This window comes from Palaemon carinicauda, chromosome 6, assembly GCF_036898095.1.
Source record: "Palaemon carinicauda isolate YSFRI2023 chromosome 6, ASM3689809v2, whole genome shotgun sequence".
In the NCBI taxonomy this organism is placed as follows: domain Eukaryota; kingdom Metazoa; phylum Arthropoda; class Malacostraca; order Decapoda; family Palaemonidae; genus Palaemon; species Palaemon carinicauda.
Genome location: NC_090730.1, coordinates 1,907,677 through 1,926,991, shown reverse-complemented (window position 1 = coordinate 1,926,991; position 19,315 = coordinate 1,907,677). Strand labels below are relative to the sequence as shown.

At 44.8% G+C, this 19,315-nt stretch overlaps 1 protein-coding gene across 1 annotated transcript in view; it reads left to right on the top strand.

Annotated features, from left to right (window-relative positions):
• LOC137642363 (uncharacterized) overlaps positions 1-19,315 on the top strand; it is a 49,676-nt gene that overhangs the window by 2,947 nt on the left and 27,414 nt on the right. The window contains exons 2-4 of the mRNA XM_068374856.1: positions 15,856-16,091; positions 16,584-16,722; positions 17,916-18,018. Of these exons, the coding sequence (XP_068230957.1) occupies positions 15,894-16,091; positions 16,584-16,722; positions 17,916-18,018 (440 nt within the window). The 5' untranslated portion in view covers positions 15,856-15,893. The remainder of the gene's footprint in view (positions 1-15,855; positions 16,092-16,583; positions 16,723-17,915; positions 18,019-19,315) is intronic.

Below are 19,315 nucleotides of genomic sequence, written 5' to 3'. Positions count from 1 at the left end.
ATCCACCTGCCACCATCGCAGCCGCAGTTAACCAAAACAAGATGGGTTTCTGTATCCTCGATACCATTTCCAACCGTAGACTCATGGTGGACACCGGCGCAATGCAGTCAACGTTCCCTCCTTCGAAGTCCAACCTAGACCGTGGTCCCGACAAAAACGCTCCCTCACTCATCGCCGCCAACGGATCTCCCATACGGTGCTATGGGATCAAGACCCTCAAGATATTTATCATGGGCCGTTCGTATTCTTGGCCCTTCGCTATCGCCGACGTCAATCGCCCCCTCCTCGGTGCGGATTTCCTCGCCCACCATGGACTCCTCGTCGATGTCGCTAACAGACGTCTCATCGACACGGGAACCTGCCAGTCCCGCGCCCTAGAACACGGCCCTGCAACAATGTCCGTATCCGCCGTAACGGCGCACCCCTACGCCAACCTCCTACGAGAGTTTCCCGAGGTTTTCAAGCCCGAGCTCCGATACTCGCCAGGTTCCTCGTCCGAGCATGGTATCTACCACCACATCACAACGACAGGACCTCCCACTCACGCCAAATTCCACCGCCTCCCGCCTCAGAAACTGAAGGATGCCAAACGCGCCTTCGAGGACATGGAACGCATGGGTATCTGTAAGAAAGCATCGAGCCCCTGGGCATCACCCCTGCACATGGTTAAAAAGCCGGACGGGTCCTGGAGACCTTGCGGCGACTACAGGCGCCTCAACCTCATCACAACGCCCGATCATTACCCGCTGCCCAACATGCAGGACCTAACGAACGCGTTGCACGGCGCAAAGTTTTTTACCAAGATGGACCTCCTTAAGTCTTATTTCCAGGTCCCCGTATTCCCAGAGGATATCCCGAAAACTGCCATTGTAACGCTGTTCGGATCCTACACCTTCGCATACTCAACCTTCGGTCTACGCAACGCCGGGGCGACCTTCCAACGACTAATGGATAGCATTCTGGATGACCTACCTTTCTGCGTCTGCTACGTCGACGACATCCTGATATTCTCGAAAACCAAGGAGGAACACCGGGGACACGTCCACACCGTCCTAAGGCGCCTACAGGAGAACGGCCTAGTCGTACGCTTCGACAAATGCACGTTCGGTGCGGAGGGAGTGGATTTCCTTGGTCACCGCGTATCCTCGCGCGGGGTAAAACCCATGACAACCAAGGTTTATTTTTGTGCTTGAAAAATGCAGCATTTTTTAACGTGATAAAGTGCAGATTTAGGTTGCTAAACTACTTCCTGCTTTTCTATATGATTCATTTGTTTTTTTGTTCTTTTACAATTTTTTTTTTTTGTTTCTTTGACAATTTCCGTGACTATACCAGAGGCAAAACGCTTCTTTACAATTGGGGGGAAAAAAAGTTTTCTAAGGATTTGTAAAGACTAAATGCACTTGCAGTGCTTTCAGTGGAGAAAAATTTCCTCTTGTCATATAGGGACTAGGAAAAAATTATTGATCTTTTTGAGCAAATTAAAATAAGAGGAATGATTTCATAGTGAATGGATCAAGCTTGAACTATAACAATCGATGTTATACTGTAGGAAGTACAAAAATATTCGATTTTTCGATTTGGTTCTTTTAGGAATAAAATTTTCAGAGATCTGTTTGTTTCCTTTTATACAATGATAAAACAAATACTAAATATTTTTAGGAGCATTTATCTCACTAATTTTTGCCACTAGCCGCTACTTATTTGAAATGAAAGGCCGAAACGCATTTTTCAACGACTCATTAAAACCAAATAAAAAATGTTGGTTAATGTATATCTAGAATCTGATTGGGAAATTTTAGTGATGGATAAAGCCCAATGTATGCATAAATATTTCTTGGTCTGAAAACTGCCAAAAACCACTAGCCAATAGTAATACGTTAACTAGAGGAACTGCGTTCTTATTGGAGCACCTTAGTACTCTGTATGTAGGTGAAAATTTGCAGTGCACTAAGACGAGGAGTCCAGTTAAGTGGAAATAAACTTAGGAATGTAATGAGAGTTACATATGACATGGGAAACATCAACAAATATCTTGGAAAAATATACTGTACTATGATTTGATCAAATTATTTTTCTGTGATTATGCATTTGAACAGATAGTGGATTGAGAAGAAATGATTATACATGGTTTACCAAAGAAAAATATAATTGTTCCGTAATCGAAATACAAACCACGCTATTACACGCTATTTACATAGGGTATTACTTTCGGCGTAGCTGAAATGACGAGCCATTAGATTTTTAACGAGGGTTAACTACCGTCTCGCTAGCTAGCGAGGGGTCCCCTCCCCCCCCACACACCGGTGAACTGCTTCACTTCGCTTTTGGCTCGGACGGCGAGCAGACGTTTCTATTCCCGCCCTCGCATGGCAGCCATTAATGTTTTGTCTTTACTTTTTTAAATATTTAACTTAGCCGGTGAATATATAGCTGCAACTCTGTTGCTCGACAGACAAACTGTACAGAAAAAACTCGCCAGCGATCGCTATACAGGTTGCGGGTGTGCCCAACAGCGCCATCTGTCGACCAGATACCCAGCTCTATGTAAACAAAGACTCAATTTTCTCTCTGTCGACAAGACGTACTTTACTCGCTGTTGCTAAACTGGAGTTTTTCACATCTTATTGGTGAAGTACTATATTCTGGTTTTGAGCTTTCGCTGTGCAGGGTTTTTCTTCAAACAAATCCTTGAACTCTTTTTTGTAACGGATTCATTGTTGATGACTTAGATCGTTTTTGGAATTTTCCCTTGACCAATTCAAAATGGCTGACCCTTCACAAGTTCCCAAATTTAGGAAATGCAATGCTAGGGACTGTTCTAGGCGTCTTCCGAAGGCTTCTATCGACCCTCACACTGTTTGTTCCAATTGTCGGGGTAAAACCTGTCAATTGGAAGATCGGTGTGAGGAGTGCGTGGGCCTTTCGGAATTCGATTTTATCGAATTTGAAAAGTACACACGCAGGCTAGAGAGAGATAGAGTTAGGAGAAGTTCTTCTAGGTCTATTGATGTTTCCTCTCCTCATGCCCCACAACCTATTCCTTCCCCTGTAGTGGTTGTTCCTAACCTCCCTCCTAGCACTCAGGAACCATCGATGGCTGATATGATGCATGCAATTCAGGCTCTGGGTGAGAGAGTTGAGTCCCTTGCAAGTGACCGCAATCAGCTCATGGCGGATGTTAAGGAGCTTAAGTGCCAAAGTGCAGTGGGAAGTGCTAAAGTGCCAAGTGATAGTGTTGTGAACAGTGTTGCGCTTGAGGGTTCGTCTGTTCGTGCCTGTCGTCCTCCTAGTCCGGGACCTCTTGCAAGCTCCCAAGTCCAGGGGAGAAGCAATGTCGTACGACGCATGGGTTCGAGAGGCTTTAATCAGCGAACAGACGTTCCCTCCATGGTATCGGGCGTATCTCCCCAAGATCGCCCCTACCTACGTAAGACGAGAGAGCCCATTTATACCTCGTCGTCTGAAGGTGTTTCTCGTAAGAAACTTTGGACCAAGGTCTCACGGCCTTTAAAACGTAAATCGGTCCCTTCAGGACAAGTCCAACGTCCCGGTTGTAGCCACTGGGTCAGTTCGGACTCGTTGCCGTCATCTGATGACTGCTCACCGCCTAAGAGAGGCAAAGCGGTACCGCTTCAGACACTAACACCGTCTGTCGCCGCACCTGCTCCCGTAGACCCTAAATGGGCTTTGCTGCAAGACATGCAGTCCAAGCTTACGTCTTTGATGCAGGACTTTCATGCGGAGAAGGTTGCTGCCGTACCAGCAGCGAGTGCAGTACCTAGCCTACAACCTTCCAAGCGATCGGTTGTGCGTCCTGTTGACGCTGAGGTAACCTTCTCACGTACACCAGTTGAGGGGGTTCCTCCACCGATGCGATCCAGTGTGGGCTGCCAGCCGCATGTTGACGTTAAGCGACGCATGGAGGTTGTTGTTGACGTTCTGGACGTTCAACAACCATCAGAGGTGACTTGTTTTGACGCGGTGCGTCAACCTCCACAACCCAGTGTGGTTTCCACTGCGCAACTCAGTCAGTCTAGACAGTCTCGGGTAGACGCTGTGCGTCCTCGCGCTACCATGGTTGTTGACAGTTCACAGACTGTGCAGCAGTTCCATGACGTTGCGTCCGGCTCCGTCACGCATGCACCAGTGCGACCGGACTCAGCGAACCAGACGTTACTCACTCCGTTGCCGTTTCCTCATCAGTTTTCGGATGAGGAACTTTCTGATGATGATGTTGCTGCACATCAAGATGATCAACAATCAGAACTGGACGAGCCTAAGTCAACTCAACCCTCTTTGGACTTTAGAAAAGTTTTGGCTATTTTCAAAGAGTTGTTTCCTGACCAGTTTGTTTCTGTGGCTCCTTGTTCTCCGCCTTCAGAGTTTGTTTTAGCCATGCCTTCTACCGCACCTGCCTTTACTAGACTCGTCCTCGCACGCTCGTCTAAGAGAGCTTTGCGGGTGATAGGAGACTGGTTAGAGTCCAAGAAGAGTTTAGGGAAGACAGCATTTGCTTTTCCCCCTGCTAGACTCTCTTCTAGATCGAGCGTCTGGTATGCCACGGGAGAAGTTCTCGGCTTGGGAGTTCCTGCCTCTGCCCAGGGCGACTTTTCAAGTCTTGTAGACTCTCCCCGCCGCCTTGCCATGAGACGCTCAAAGATTTGTTGGTCATTATCGGACCTGGACCACCTTATGAAAGGAATCTTTAGGGCTTTTGAAGTCTTTAACTTCTTAGACTGGTGCCTAGGAGCCCTGAGCAGGAAAATCTCTTCGACAGATAAAGAGACTTCTTTGCTCATTATCCTGCATGGACAAGGCCGTCCATGATGGGTCCAATGAGCTTGCTGCCTCATTTGTGTCCGGAGTCCTGAAAAAGCGAGAGTCTCTCTGCTCGTTCCTTTCTGCTGGAGTTACACCGTGCCAGAGATCTGAGCTTCTCTTTGCTCCCCTTTCCAAGTGCCTATTTCCAGAAGTCCTGATAAAGGAAATAGCTGCTTCGTTAGTGCAGAAGGACACTCACGATCTAGTTGCGTCCTCAGCTCGCAAAGCTCCCCCTTTGCCTACGTTGTCAGCTAGACCGAGGATTGACACTCCAGCGTCTCGCTTTATTCCGCCCTTTCGTGGCAGAGCCTCCAGCAGAGGAGGTGCTCGTGCCGAAGGGAAGCGAGGGAAGAGGAAAGGATCCAAGTCCTCTAAGGGCAGAGTCTGACTGCCCGCAACTTCAGACAGCAGTGGGAGCCAGACTCAAGAACTTCTGGCAAGCCTGGGAGAAGAGAGGCGCAGATTCACAATCTGTGAAGTTGCTCAGAGAGGGGTACAAGATCCCTTTTGTACGCAAACCCCCTCTAGCAACGTCTCCCCTCGATCTCTCTCCCAGGTACAGAGAGGAAGAAAAGAGACAAGCCCTGAAACTGGAAGTGTGTCTTTTGCTAGAGAAGGGAGCGGTGGTCAAAGTCTCGGACCTTCAATCACCGGGATTCTACAACCGCCTCTTCCTGGTTTCAAAGAAGACAGGAGGGTGGAGGCCGGTGCTAGACGTCAGTGCTCTGAATGTCTTTGTCACAAAGACGAAGTTCTCCATGGAGACCACAAAGTCAGTCTTAGCAGCGGTCAGAAGGGAAGACTGGATGGTCTCCCTAGACCTAAGGGACGCCTACTTCCACGTCCCCATCCACTCAGACTCCCAACCTTTTCTGAGATTCGTTTTCGAAAATGTGGTCTACCAGTTTCGGGCCCTGTGCTTTGGCCTAAGCACAGCTCCTCTTGTGTTTACGAGGCTGATGAGGAATGTAGCCAAATTCCTCCATTTATCGGACATCCGAGCCTCCCTTTATTTGGACGACTGGCTTCTCAGAGCCTCTTCCAGTCATCGCTGTCTGAAGGATCTCAAGTGGACTCTAGATCTGACCAAGGAATTGGGACTCCTAGTCAATTTGGAAAAGTCGCAACTGGTCCCATCCCAAACTATTGTGTATTTAGGGATGGAGATTCACAGTCTAGCTTTTCGGGCTTTTCCGTCAGCCCCCAGAATAAGTCAAGCCCTGTTATTCATCCAGAACATGCTGAAGAAGGAACGCTGCTCAGTCAGGCTGTGGATGAGTCTGGTAGGGACGCTATCATCCCTGGAACAATTTGTGTCATTAGGAAGACTACACCTCCGTCCGCTTCAATACCATCTAGCTTTTCACTGGAAAAAGGACAAGACGCTAGAAGCGGTCTCGATCCCGGTTTCCGAAAAGATGAAGTCTTGTCTGACTTGGTGGAAGGACAATATCAACTTAAGAGAGGGTCTTCCCCTGGCTGTTCAGACTCCCAACCACGTTCTCTTCTCCGACGCATCGGACGTGGGCTGGGGCGCGACACTAGACGGTCGGGAATGCTCAGGACTGTGGAACTCGAGTCAGAGGAACATGCATATCAACTGCAAGGAGCTGTTGGCAGTACATCTGGCCTTGAAAAGCTTCAAGTCTCTCCTTCGAGGCAAAGTGGTGGAAGTTAACTCAGACAACACCACGGCCTTGGCGTACATCTCCAAGCAAGGAGGGACCCACTCACTGATGATGTACGAGATCGCAAGGGACCTGCTCATCTGGTCAAAAGGTCAAGACATCTCACTAGTAACGAGGTTCATCCAAGGCAACTTGAATGTCATAGCAGATTGTCTCAGTCGGAAAGGGCAAGTAATTCCAACAGAATGGACCCTCCACAAGGATGTGTGCAAGAGACTTTGGGCCACTTGGGGCCAACCAACCATAGATCTCTTTGCAACCTCGCTGACCAAGAGGCTTCCAATCTATTGCTCCCCAGTCCCGGACCCAGCAGCAATACATATAGATGCCTTTCTCCTAGATTGGTCACATCTAGATCTCAACGCATTCCCACCGTTCAAGATTGTCAACAAGGTACTGCAGAAGTTCGCCTCTCACGAAGGGACAAGGTTGACGCTAGTTGCTCCCCTCTGGCCCGCGAGAGAATGGTTCACCGAGGTACTTCGATGGCTAGTAGACGTTCCCAGAAGTCTTCCTCTAAGGGTGGACCTTCTACGTCAGCCTCACGTAAAGAAGGTACACCAAAGCCTCCTCGCTCTTCGTCTGACTGCCTTCATACTATCGAAAGACTCTCAAGAGCTAGAGGCTTTTCGAAGGAGGCAGCCAGTGCGATTGCTAGAGCAAGGAGAGCATCCACCATTAGAGTCTACCAATCGAAGTGGGAAGTCTTCCGAGACTGGTGCAAGTCAGTCTGTATCCTCGACCAGTACCTCTGTAGCTCAAATAGCTGATTTTATCTTATACCTGAGAAAAGGACGATCCCTTTCAGCTCCCACTATCAAGGGCTACAGAAGCATGTTGGCATCGGTCTTCCGGCATAGAGGCTTAGATCTTTCCAACAATAAAGATCTTCAAGACCTCCTTAAGTCTTTTGAGACCACTAAGGAGCGTCGTTTGGTTACACCTGGTTAGAATTTAGACGTGGTACTAAGATTCCTCATGTCAGACAGGTTTGAGCCGCTACAATCAGCCTCCCTGAAAGATCTCACTCTAAAGACACTTTTCCTGGTATGCTTAGCCTCAGCTAAAAGAGTCAGTGAGATTCATGCCTTCAGCAAGAACATCGGATTTTCGTCAGAAAAAGCCACATGTTCGCTACAACTTGGTTTTCTAGCCAAAAATGAGCTGCCTTCTCGGCCTTGGCCTAAATCTTTTGATATTCCCAGCTTATCGGAGATTGTAGGCAATGAACTAGAAAGAGTCTTATGCCCTGTGAGAGCTCTTAAGTTCTATTTAAAGCGTACTAAACCTTTACGAGGCCAATCTGAAGCTTTATGGTGTTCAGTTAAGAAACCATCTTTGCCTGTGTCAAAGAATGCTTTATCATACTTTATCAGACTGTTAATACGAGAAGCTCATTCACATCTGAGTGAGGAAGACCAAGCTTTGCTTAAGGTGAAGACGCACGAAGTTAGAGCTGTTGCAACTTCCGTGGCCTTTAAGCAAAATAGATCTCTGCGAAGTATAATGGACGCAACCTATTGGAGAAGCAAGTCAGTGTTCGCGTCTTTTTATCTAAAGGATGTCCAGTCTCTTTACGAGGACTGCTACACACTGGGACCATTCGTAGCAGCGAGTGCAGTAGTGGGTGAGGGCTCAACCACTACAATTCCCTAATTCCATACCCTTTTAATCTTTCTCTTGAAATGTTTTTAATGTTGTTTTTATGGGTTGTCCGGAAGGCTAAGAAGCCTTTCGCATTCTGGTTGATTTGGCGGGTGGTCAAAGTCATTTCTTGAGAGCGCCTAGATTAGGGGTTTGATGAGGTCCTGTTTTATGGGTTGCAACCCTTGATACTTCAGCTCCTAGGGGTCGATCAGCATCCTAAGAGGATCGCGAGGCTCCGTAAGGAAGACGTACTTAAAAGGCAGAGTAATCGTTCAAGTCGACTTCCTTACCAGGTACCTATTTATTTTGTTTTTGTTATTTTGATAACTCCTAAAATGAAATAAAAAACTTTTAGCTCATAAAATGTAAACACATATTACTGGTCTCTACCCACCATCCTGGGTGTGAATCAGCTATATATTCACCGGCTAAGTTAAATATTTAAAAATGATATTTTAATTATAAAATAAATTTTTGAATATACTTACCCGGTGAATATATAAATTAAATGACCCTCCCTTCCTCCCCAATAGAGACGCAGTGGGACGAGGAGAAAATTGAGTCTTTGTTTACATAGAGCTGGGTATCTGGTCGACAGATGGCGCTGTTGGGCACACCCGCAACCTGTATAGCGATCGCTGGCGAGTTTTTTCTGTACAGTTTGTCTGTCGAGCAACAGAGTTGCAGCTATATATTCACCGGGTAAGTATATTCAAAAATTTATTTTATAATTAAAATATCATAATTACTTACTTTTCTTAAACTCAAATATATACATAAACACAAAGAATGTTTATATATATATTATGGCATCCTGTTGCGATCCGAGAATTTGTCCAAGGAGAGCTCCCTAAAGGTCATGGAAACTTTCCTCCTCTCGGGCACGAGCAACATCGTTCCTGGCTCACCAAGTTTTGAACTTGTGGGCAAACTCGATGTTGAAGCATTAAGGTGCAGTGATCGAGAGGTTTCTCTCGGAAGTCCCAACCATGTATGTCGACAAACTCAGACACTCTTCCATCCTGGGAAAGAGCTTGTTTTGAACCCAAGGACGGGGAACGGACAGCTGAGAGGTGGAGGAAGTCGAATCACGATTCGCTCCTCCAAAGGCGCTTGCATCCAGACCCTACAAGTCTCCAGCGCCTCAACAACAACAGCCTTGTCAGTCTAGGACATGGGAACCGGCCACGGCAGCTAAGACAAGGTGTCTAAACAGCACCCCCTCCTGTCAGAGACACGAAGGGCGGGAAGTCCTCCTGGGGAGGCAATAATCCTAGAGAGAGCAGCTTAGGCCGCAAACGTTAGGATTGGTAACCCCCCTGCATGGTCCCCAGTGGGGGGATGCCTAAGGTTGCGTGTTCAGGTGGCAGCAACTCTGGACCGATTTCTGCACGATCTCTGTAATCAGCCAAGGATATCGCGTTCCGTTCTTAACATCTCTACCTCCACTGGCAGCGATTCCAGTGTCGCTGAGCTCCTATGCCATGGGATTGGAAAAGGACTAACCCTTCAGGCAGAAGTCGAGACCATGCTCTAGAAGGATGCTCGCCGGAAGGTCATCGACGGCTCCCCCCCGGCTTCTTCTGTCAGCTTTTTTGTAGAAAGCATCTAAAGGCTGGAGACTTGTCATCGACCTCTCACCCTGAACAAGTTTGTCGAATATATTTCGTTCAGCGTGGAACAGCAGAGTCGATCAGTCTTTTAGTGAGACCACAAGGCTTTTTGTGCACACTGGATCTGAAGGACAGGTACTTCCAGATTCCAATCCATCCGTCTTCCAGGAAGTACTTGAAATTCAGCCTAGACAACAAGATATACCAGTTCAAGGTGCTGTGTTTCGATTTCTCCACAGCTCCGCAGGTGTTCACCAGTATGTTCTCCCTGATATCTTCATGGCCCCACATGAGCAGCATCCGTCTCCTTCGCTTTCTGGATGACTGGCGAACCCAGGCAATCTCGGAATCGACCCTTTTTCGACACAGAGACAAGTCTCTGGGATTTTGCCAAGATCTAGGGATCATGTAATTCTCGAGAAGCCTTCTCTGCTTCCGTCTCAACATCTGGGATATCTAGGCATGATATTAGACTCCAATCTCCAAGCCTTCCCATCAGATGACAGGATAGCAAGGCTGAGGAGAATCGCAGAACCTTTCCTCAGACGAGGAGAGCTTCCAGCCCAATCTTGGTTACGCCTCCTAGGTCACCTTTCCTCCTGGACCTGTCTAGTTCCAAACGGCCGCCTCAGGATGAGATCCCTACATTGGCAGCCCAAGTCCCGGGGGAATCAAGACAACGATTCCCCGAACATTCTGGTTCCTTTGGGACCTGCGGAACAAATGGACCTGCAGTGGTAGTTGACCTACGGAAACCTTGCAAGGGAATGGATCTTCTCGTCCCTCCCCCGCATTTGTCGCTGTTCTCGGACTCTTCAAAAGGAAGGGGGGGGGCCGCCACGTTCTGAATCAGGCCTATGGTCAGAACCAGAAGGGTACCTCCACATCAATCTGCTAGATATGAAGACCGTATTCTGGCCTTTCAACAGCCCCAACAGACTCTGGCGAGTCACTCCATGAGCGGCAACTCCACGGTAGTGGCTTATTTCAACAAGCAGGGAGATACCTTTTCATAACAGCTTTCTCATCTTGCAGTAGAGATACTGAGATGAATCGAAATCCACTCAATACCCTATCGGCTCGCTTCATTCCGGGCAAAGGAATGTGCTCTCCGACAGTCTGTGCAAAGCCTCACAGATAGAGAGTACCGAGTGGTCTTCGCCCCCCCCCCCCCTCGTAGCCAACAAGTCCTGACCTTGTGGACCTGTTTGTGACAGCCTTGAATTTCAAGCTGCCGCTGTACTACTCCTCAGTCCCAAACCCCAAGGCTCTCTGGCAAGATGCCTTCCTACAACGATGGGACAACATCGATGTCTACGTCTTCCCACCGTTCTGTCTGTTGAGAAGGGGGCTCAACGAGACCAGAATGTCGATCAACCTGTCGATGACTCTGATAGCTCCGCTGCGGCATCATGCGGAACGGTTCCCGGACCTTTTGCATCCCCTGACGGAACTCCCGAGAGAGCTTCCCCCACGACACGAGCTACTCAAACAACCACACTACAACATCTACCACAAGCCGTAGCATCGCTTCGGCTTCACGCGTGGAGACTATCCAGCACCTCCTCACTGAGAGAGGCGTTCCGCAACAAGTTGCGGAGCGGATGTCTCGACACTTGCGAAAGTCATCTGCAGGAGTCTACCAGGCGAAGTGGAGTTGTCTTCGGTGGTTGGTGTCGTGGGAGAGGTACCCCTCCCCTTGATGCCTCTATTCCAGCAATAACGGAGTTACTGTTTATCGGCGGGAGGAAATTCGACTTTCGCTCTCGGCGGTGAAAGCCTATCGCTCAGCCTTTAGGCTGGAAGGATAGACATTTCTTCCCCTCTGGATCTTTCTTCGCTCGTACGAAGATACGAACTTACCTGCCCCCAGTCGGAAGTGAGACCTCCTCCATGGAACATGGTTCGGGCTCTTAAGAGATCTCCTTACGAACCATTACGCCAGGCTTCTATCGTCACCTGTCTTGGAAAACGGTGCTCCTGCTCGCTCTGGCCTCGGCCAAGCGTGTCAGCGATCTTCATGGTCTCTCGTACGACGTCGCCCATTCAAGAGGATAGGGGGAGGTAACGTTCAGGTTCGTCCCTGAGTTGGTTACTAGACTCAAAATCTTGGCGTCCCGGACCTTCGGTTCGACTCCTTCAGGATTTCGAGTCTCCGTTCTGTAACAGATGACCCAGACCTTCTCCTACTATGCCCAGTAAGGAGTCAGAGGGGTTATCTTAAAGAACAGCTGCAATTCGTCCTCAGGTGCAAGCCCTGTTTGGGAGCACAGGAAGGACGGAGAGGAGGGTCTCCAAGGACGCTTTTTCAGATACATCGCAACATCTCTGGCCTTCAAGAGAAATTACTCTGTGACGCAGGTGCTACAAGCTGGAGTCTGGAAGCGTCAAACGACCTTCACAGCCCATTACCTGCAGGACGTAACCCACAGGAGCCGCGATACGTTTTCTATCGTCCTGTGGTGGCTACACAACAGCTGGTCTAACCTCAGGCTCCTTATTGGACAGATAGCAGAAGGTTGAGGACATACCCGGTTTTAGACTGCTTGAATGGAAGAAGTATGTCTGGCCCTTAACTTCTTTCTTCATCCTCCCCTCTCCTGGGGAAAGCAGCATCCTGGGTTCTCTGCATAGCTGACCTCAAACCTCTGCAGGTAAACCATGCTTCCTTGTGTTCCTAGTATTAAGATAATACTGTCGCGTCCCCCATACCCTGACGAGGTGGTATTGGGAACGTCCTATCCAAGAATTCCAGCTAAAGGACTTCAAGTCGACTTCCTAGGACAAGTCACACTCCTTCTCTCCACACTCAAGCTTATGTAGGCCGCACGTTCCTTGCAGAGCAAGGAACTTGCGAGGTGCAGGGACTCTTTCTCGAAGTGCTGCTCACTCGGATTCTGAGTCCCCGTGTAAAGCCAAAGCCAGTAGGCTGGGGACTTTCCACCCTTCCTATGTAAATAGCGTGGTTTGTATTTCGGTTACGGAACAAATGACAAATTCGGAGATAATTTGTATTTTTCCTAACCATACAAACCTTAGCTATTTACACATATTTGCCCGCCAGCCCTGTCCCCCAAGGCAAGTCCTACCTCTAAGCGAAGGGAAGCAGTTCACCGGTGTGTTGGGGGGGGAGGGGTAGCAAGCTACCCCTCCCCTACCCCCTCGCTAGCTAGCGAGAGAGTAGTTAACCCTCGTTAAAAATCTAATGGCTCGTCATTTCAGCTACGCCGAAAGTAATACCCTATGTAAATAGCTAAGGTTTGTATGGTTAAGAAAAATACAAATTATATCCGAATTTGTCATATTGGAATGTAGATGGGTGGAGACAAACTGACTTTTATCCAACAGATTGCTAGGCAGAAACTTTCCAACCGGCTACCACAATCCTGTCTACTGTAGATTTGGGACTTAATAATATTGGTAATTATTTGACACTTGATATCATGCCAAACTTGAGAAATATGTATTTTTCAAATTGGACATCCTGTAGTTTGTCCATTTCTGACGACGATATCTGTTGTAAATGACCTGTTCATAGACAAAAAAGAAGTTATGGTAATCCCAGTTGGAAAACTGGGTGTCTTGGGGCCCTACTGCATTCTAAGTGTACTGGCTCAGACCATACTACCTTCCATGCTCACGCGCAATGTCTCCACAAGTACAGACTCGGATAGTATCTCCTTCCATGCACTTGGACGGTGCTGCCTACCTTGTGTAAGCATCCCATGCTCACGAGCTCCACACATCAGAGAATAAAAAACCAGTTCACGTGCACTATCCCTCATTTTATTAACCTTCAATGGGTGATCGGACACCACCTGGTTGAACTCTTGTTGCCTTCTCTTCATGTTGTTGTATCGTTCGAGTCGCAGGGAATCTATCACCTGCTTCTCCTCAACGTTCTACACTGACATATCAAGATCCTTACATGCATCGAGATCTACCTTCGTCCCAAGGCCAATTGATGTCACAAGATCCTTCCACACTCCAAGACCGGTCAACGGCATGAGACTTTCCCACTCGTCCACGTGTTTGAATCGAAGATGATGACATCACAGGACTGTGTTGAACACTTAGGTTCATTGAGATGCCTCAACACACACGCGCTATCATTCTGTCCAGGAAGAAGTATTGGCGTTCTTTGCTCCCTCTGGTACTGAGGACGCTGATTGGTGGTAAGGATGAATGGCGCTGTCCTTTTCCGCTATTTTGGACAATTGACAGCGGTAACTGAAGCATTCTCACTTTTCTTATCACCTCGCCTATTCCTGTATAATCGTCCTCCCCTTTTGCTGTGCTTTTGGACGTGGTGTCTGCTACCCCGAAGAGAAGGAAGGGGTAGTGATAGCAACTGAAGCTCAGGGCAACTGATGTGCCAGAATCTCACTAGACGTCAAATGATTCCTCTGCATAATTTCCTGTGAGGAGTAGCACTATCAAAACTGGACCCTCCAGGAAAGGTGTTACAGTTTACGGTACATGAGCTCATGCACAAGCACTGCTGGTCAGGATGTTGGAAGGGGCCTTCGTTCCTATCCTACCTGAGGATATTCCTGAGACACTTTGGTGACAGCAGCACTTTGAAGAACATTAAAGGAATTACCAATACGTACTGGAAACGTTTCCACTTGTAAGACAATCTTATTACGCTCATGTCTTTTGTTTTGTACTGGATCTGGTACGCTTTATTCCCAGAGATTACGTTTTGGTACGTGGTGCCGGTGTTCATATGCCTTTACCACTGCTCGTTCTTGTATGAGACAATGTATCCACTTGGTAAGACAATCCTGTTACGTTCTTGTCTTGTATTTTATAACTGTATCGGGGATGCTTTATTCTCAGAGAATACGTTTCGGTACATGGTGCTGGTGTTTATTCGCATGTACCACTGCTTGTTCTTGTACGAGACCGAGTGTGCACAGTCTCGTGCAGGATGATATGATCTACCCTCATCCCCTTCCCTCTTCAGAGAGGACAACTGAGCAAAAAGAGTGTTCAGTAATTGCCTAACAGGTCAGGTAGCAAACTTAGCTCCATTATAGGACATAAACTTCTCGTCTAAGATAACTGTCGTGATGTGAGTCTAGAAGGAGAGGCAAGATTGATTGGCCCATCTACCTCTTTCTTCCTCGACCTTGGGTTGCAGCTTTCACTCAGATATTTGTTGGACCGAATGTTCGATTCAATAACCCACATAACTGAAAAACTTTTCTTAAGTAAATTTTGTTTTGGAGTATCTCCTCCCAGACTAGGAGAACGATGGGAAAATATATGCAAACCCGTTTTTCATAAAGTATAGATTTGGAGAACATAGAACATCCTCCATACAGAGACAGTTTAGGTTCTTCATTGACTGTACCTGTCCCTGGTAGTGACATGGACCAAAACACCTGCCTCATCTTGCCTAGGTCATTAGGAGATTGATGGGTGTCATTACGGTTTCTCCTTCGCAGGACTGAAATACAATACCTTCACATTTCCCTGGAAAGTAAACCATTCAATTTTGTTATGGTGACTACCCCCTCCTAATGATGAATCCTATTAAAGGACAAAGGATTGTATTTTTGAAAGAACAAATCACCCATCCTAAAGTAATTTTTATTTTTTCCAAACTATGTAAACCTGACTAAGTTACATTTCCTGCCTTTACTACCCAGCAAGTCCTAGGTTTAATGTCAATGTGGGGCCTTGGTGGCTTGTCAAGTGGGCGAGGCTTAATGGCCACCTTTTTGCTAATCAATGCCATCTTGTTATGTTTAACAGCCTTATCCAGCCTCGCTAAAAGAATACTCCTATAAGAGGACTCAGTTTTATGTAAGAAAAAAATACAAATTACTTTAGAAATTTGTGATCTTTTTACGTTTTTAATTCGGTATCATGTCAACATGTGACCTTTTAAATAATTTTTTCATTACATCACACCAAAGCATGCTGCACAGTTTATATTTTTCATTTCTCACATTGAAAAGTAGAAATTCTAAGCTGAGATCCACAAGCTATATTCGTGTTTATCCAGTGATTTTTGCTTTTGAAAATGTATTTCTGTACCCTAGATTTATACTAATGCAATGTTATCTTTTCAGTGTATTTTTTGTTATATTTTACCCATCCAGTACACATAATGTCAACTGATATATGCAGTGGTTGCACTGGACCAAAGGGGTGTAGTGTCAAGAGGAGAAAAAGGAAATATCGGGATGATAGTAAGGAAAATAATCCAGAGGCTGCAGATCCTCAGTCTGCTTATGCAAAGCCTAAGACCCCGGACTCCAGTATAAAAGGTCAAAGTAATTCAAGTGGAAGTCGCAAGAGTGTAAAGGTGTGTATAGTATTTACAATAAAGTTTTGATATATTTTTTATAATAAAGTAAGTTACTGATAACTAATCCAAATTTTGTTACTCTTTAGGATGAGCCCAAATATTTTTGACCAGATAGAAAATATTTTGTTTCGCTATGAATGTAACTATAAATGAATGTGTCCTGTATATGTAAAGATATCTATGATAGTCACTAGTATTGTAATCAGCCGAACACTAGCAGATAAGTGTACATCATATGGGTAATTAAGAGGTACCACTAATTGGTTTTTAATGTGAATACGCAACATTATTGCATTACCTAAAGCAACCATTTCTGCAAGATGGTCATCATTTTTCTTTTACAAGATAAAATATGTTGTTTGAAGTGCACTTGAATTGTAGGAGGTACTGCAGTGTGTCCAACATAATTGAACTCATATACCTCACTTTTTTTTTTTTCATTGTCTTGTGAACCCTTTTATATTATTGGATTATTTTTTTCCTTTCAAGGTAAACATGAAGAAACTGGAGTCAGTGTTGTCGTGCTCATCAGGAAATTGTTCTCTTTCATTTAAAGAAATTGCCGAGGAAGCTTACAAGACAACAGTACAGCAAGAACAACTAATTGCAGATCTCCTTGCCACAATCCGTAGGTTGAAGTTTTGTACTCAAGTGTGTTGGTTGCATTTATTGTTTACATCAATTGATGAAATTTTAAAGCCAACGCAAGCGGGTATAAATATTGAAATATGTTTTATCCTTTCACGTTAGGGCATTTGGGAACTGAAGCTGCTGATAAAGTAGCCAAAAATACAACTATGTCTAGATCAGATATTCGTACAGTATTCCTGTCAGCGGTTTATTGTTTTACAGTATCTGAAATCCATCTTTCATGATAGATGGCAAAAACAACAAAGCAGTAAAGAATATGACAATAGTTAATCCTAAAGTTATATTGTCAAGCTTACAAAAAATCTGATTTTTACGAATGATGAGTTTTCAACCCACAATTTAGATAAAGTGCATTGTTGGGAAAAAACCATTTAAAGAAACCTCGACATCTGTTTATAGTTGAAAGAAAATAAAACTGCAAAGATTATATAATAGAAGCTCTTCCAGACCAAGAGATTTACATCAAAAGACAAACTGCATGTGTGGTAGTCATGGCATAACTTGGGTTTCACGTGTGAAAATGATTAAATTTATCACGCTGTAAATTGACTTTTTTTTTACTAGTGTTAATTGGCGTAAGTTTTTTTAATTTAAAACTATTATTATTATTATTATTATTATTATTATTATTATTATTATTACTAGCTAAGCTACAACCCGAGTTGGAAAAGCAAGATGCTACAATCCCAAGGGCTCCAACAGGGAAAAATAGCCCAGTGAGGAAAGGAAATGAACGATATGAGAAATGGTGAACAATTAAAATATTTTAAAAACAGTAACAACATAAATATCGATATTTCATACATGATAATATTGAAAAATATATAAGTTTAAATGGTTTTGGTGACATCTAACAAATTAATTTTGGAATTGTTAAGCATAAGTATTATCACATTACTGTGTGTTCTTTGATTGAAAAGGCATAATGTCTGTCCAGGTTTTGGTTATTTTTATAGACTTGTTGGTTTTCTTTTTTTTAATTAATTTTTAATGTTTATATTGAGTTTAGTAGCTAACCCAGATATGGTTGGAATTCGGGGAAGAAAGGAAGAGAATAGGAAGAATTCATCGCAAATGTAACCATCATAGAAAGAAACTGGCAAAACTTTTGATAATATAATTTATTTAGGTTTGTTACTCATGTAAGCTACATTTAGTATCGTCTTGCAGGCGGAGAAGCCAATATGTCGGACGAAGAGGCCAGCAAATTCTCTCTGAATAATTTGCAAAAATCATTTGCAAATGTTTTTGAGGAATTAATGGAGATACCAGAGTAAGTTTTTGCCTTGTTAGTTTGTTTCATATAGTATTAATGCTTGATATTTGTTACCTCTGCCAATAAAGTTGGAAAGAGGTTATGTTTTATTCCATGTTTTTGTGTGTGTTTGTTCGTTTGTTTTTTTTAACAGCTTCATGACCACACTTTCAATTGTAGAGTAATGAAACTTGCAGTGATTAACCGTTAAGTAAAAAGCTGGAAATAATTAAATTATGGAAGGTCAAGGTCACGGTCAAGCAAAATATCCAATTCACGTAATCATCCATAAGTTTGGACATTGTTACCACAGAGACTTCAAACTTGGTTCATATTTGACTGTATGAAAATCCACACCAATTAATACTTGTTAAGGTCAAAGGTCAAGGCCAAGGTCTAGCAAAAGGTCAAGAAATAAACTGCCGTGGTGGAGGTCTATGCTCTACTAAGTGCCCCTCTAGTTTTAAATGTAATTATGATGGTGAGGAGGTTAGGTTCTCATGGTGTTATCCTTTCGATCCTTGGTGATTCGAAAATATGCCTTCTTGAGTGTCTTATGGGTACCTAAATGTTAAGGGATGAGAATTGAATGCACCTGGCAGTAGATAATTGAAAAGTTATGAATTGTCATGTTTTGTGTTTTTGTCTTATGAGGTGAAAGCACTTACCTTTTGTTTTATCAATTTTGAGCATGTATATTTGGTAAGGTTGAAATATTGCTATTACCTACTTAGAAAAGATGACTAAATTTTGTTGCATTTTATATAAAGTTTCAATTTTAATGTAGAAATATATTGATCAGGATCAAGAAGGAATTGCTGGAAGATATTTGTATTAGATCACCACTTACTGCAGTGCACAACAAATCACTGGAAATTCAATTAAGAGATGATGGCAAATTACAGTACATTCAAAGCTAAAAAAAGTTTTATACTATATATGTGAACTTTTTCCTTGGCTTGGTATATATGCATTAAGTAGTAAAAAGAAAAAAAGTTTGTTCCTATATGGATGCAAACCTTCTTCCTTTAATAGGAGTATGATTTCAGCTGTTAAAATTTATAACGAGGTGTCGGTAGTTACTTGCGGGTAGCTGGGGAAACTCTGTCCCCCTACTAGGTCACTGAGAAGCCACTTTGACTTGCAGTCACCGAGTAATACAGGATTAGATTATCTTGGTCGACAAACTTTGCTTATTATTTTTCTTTCCTTTAGAAATCGATTGTGTGCGCCTATGCATGGAGGAACTACGAGTGGAAATGCGGTTTTGCCCTAGAGTTCCCGGGTGATATTGCTGTGCTTTCATGTGGATCCT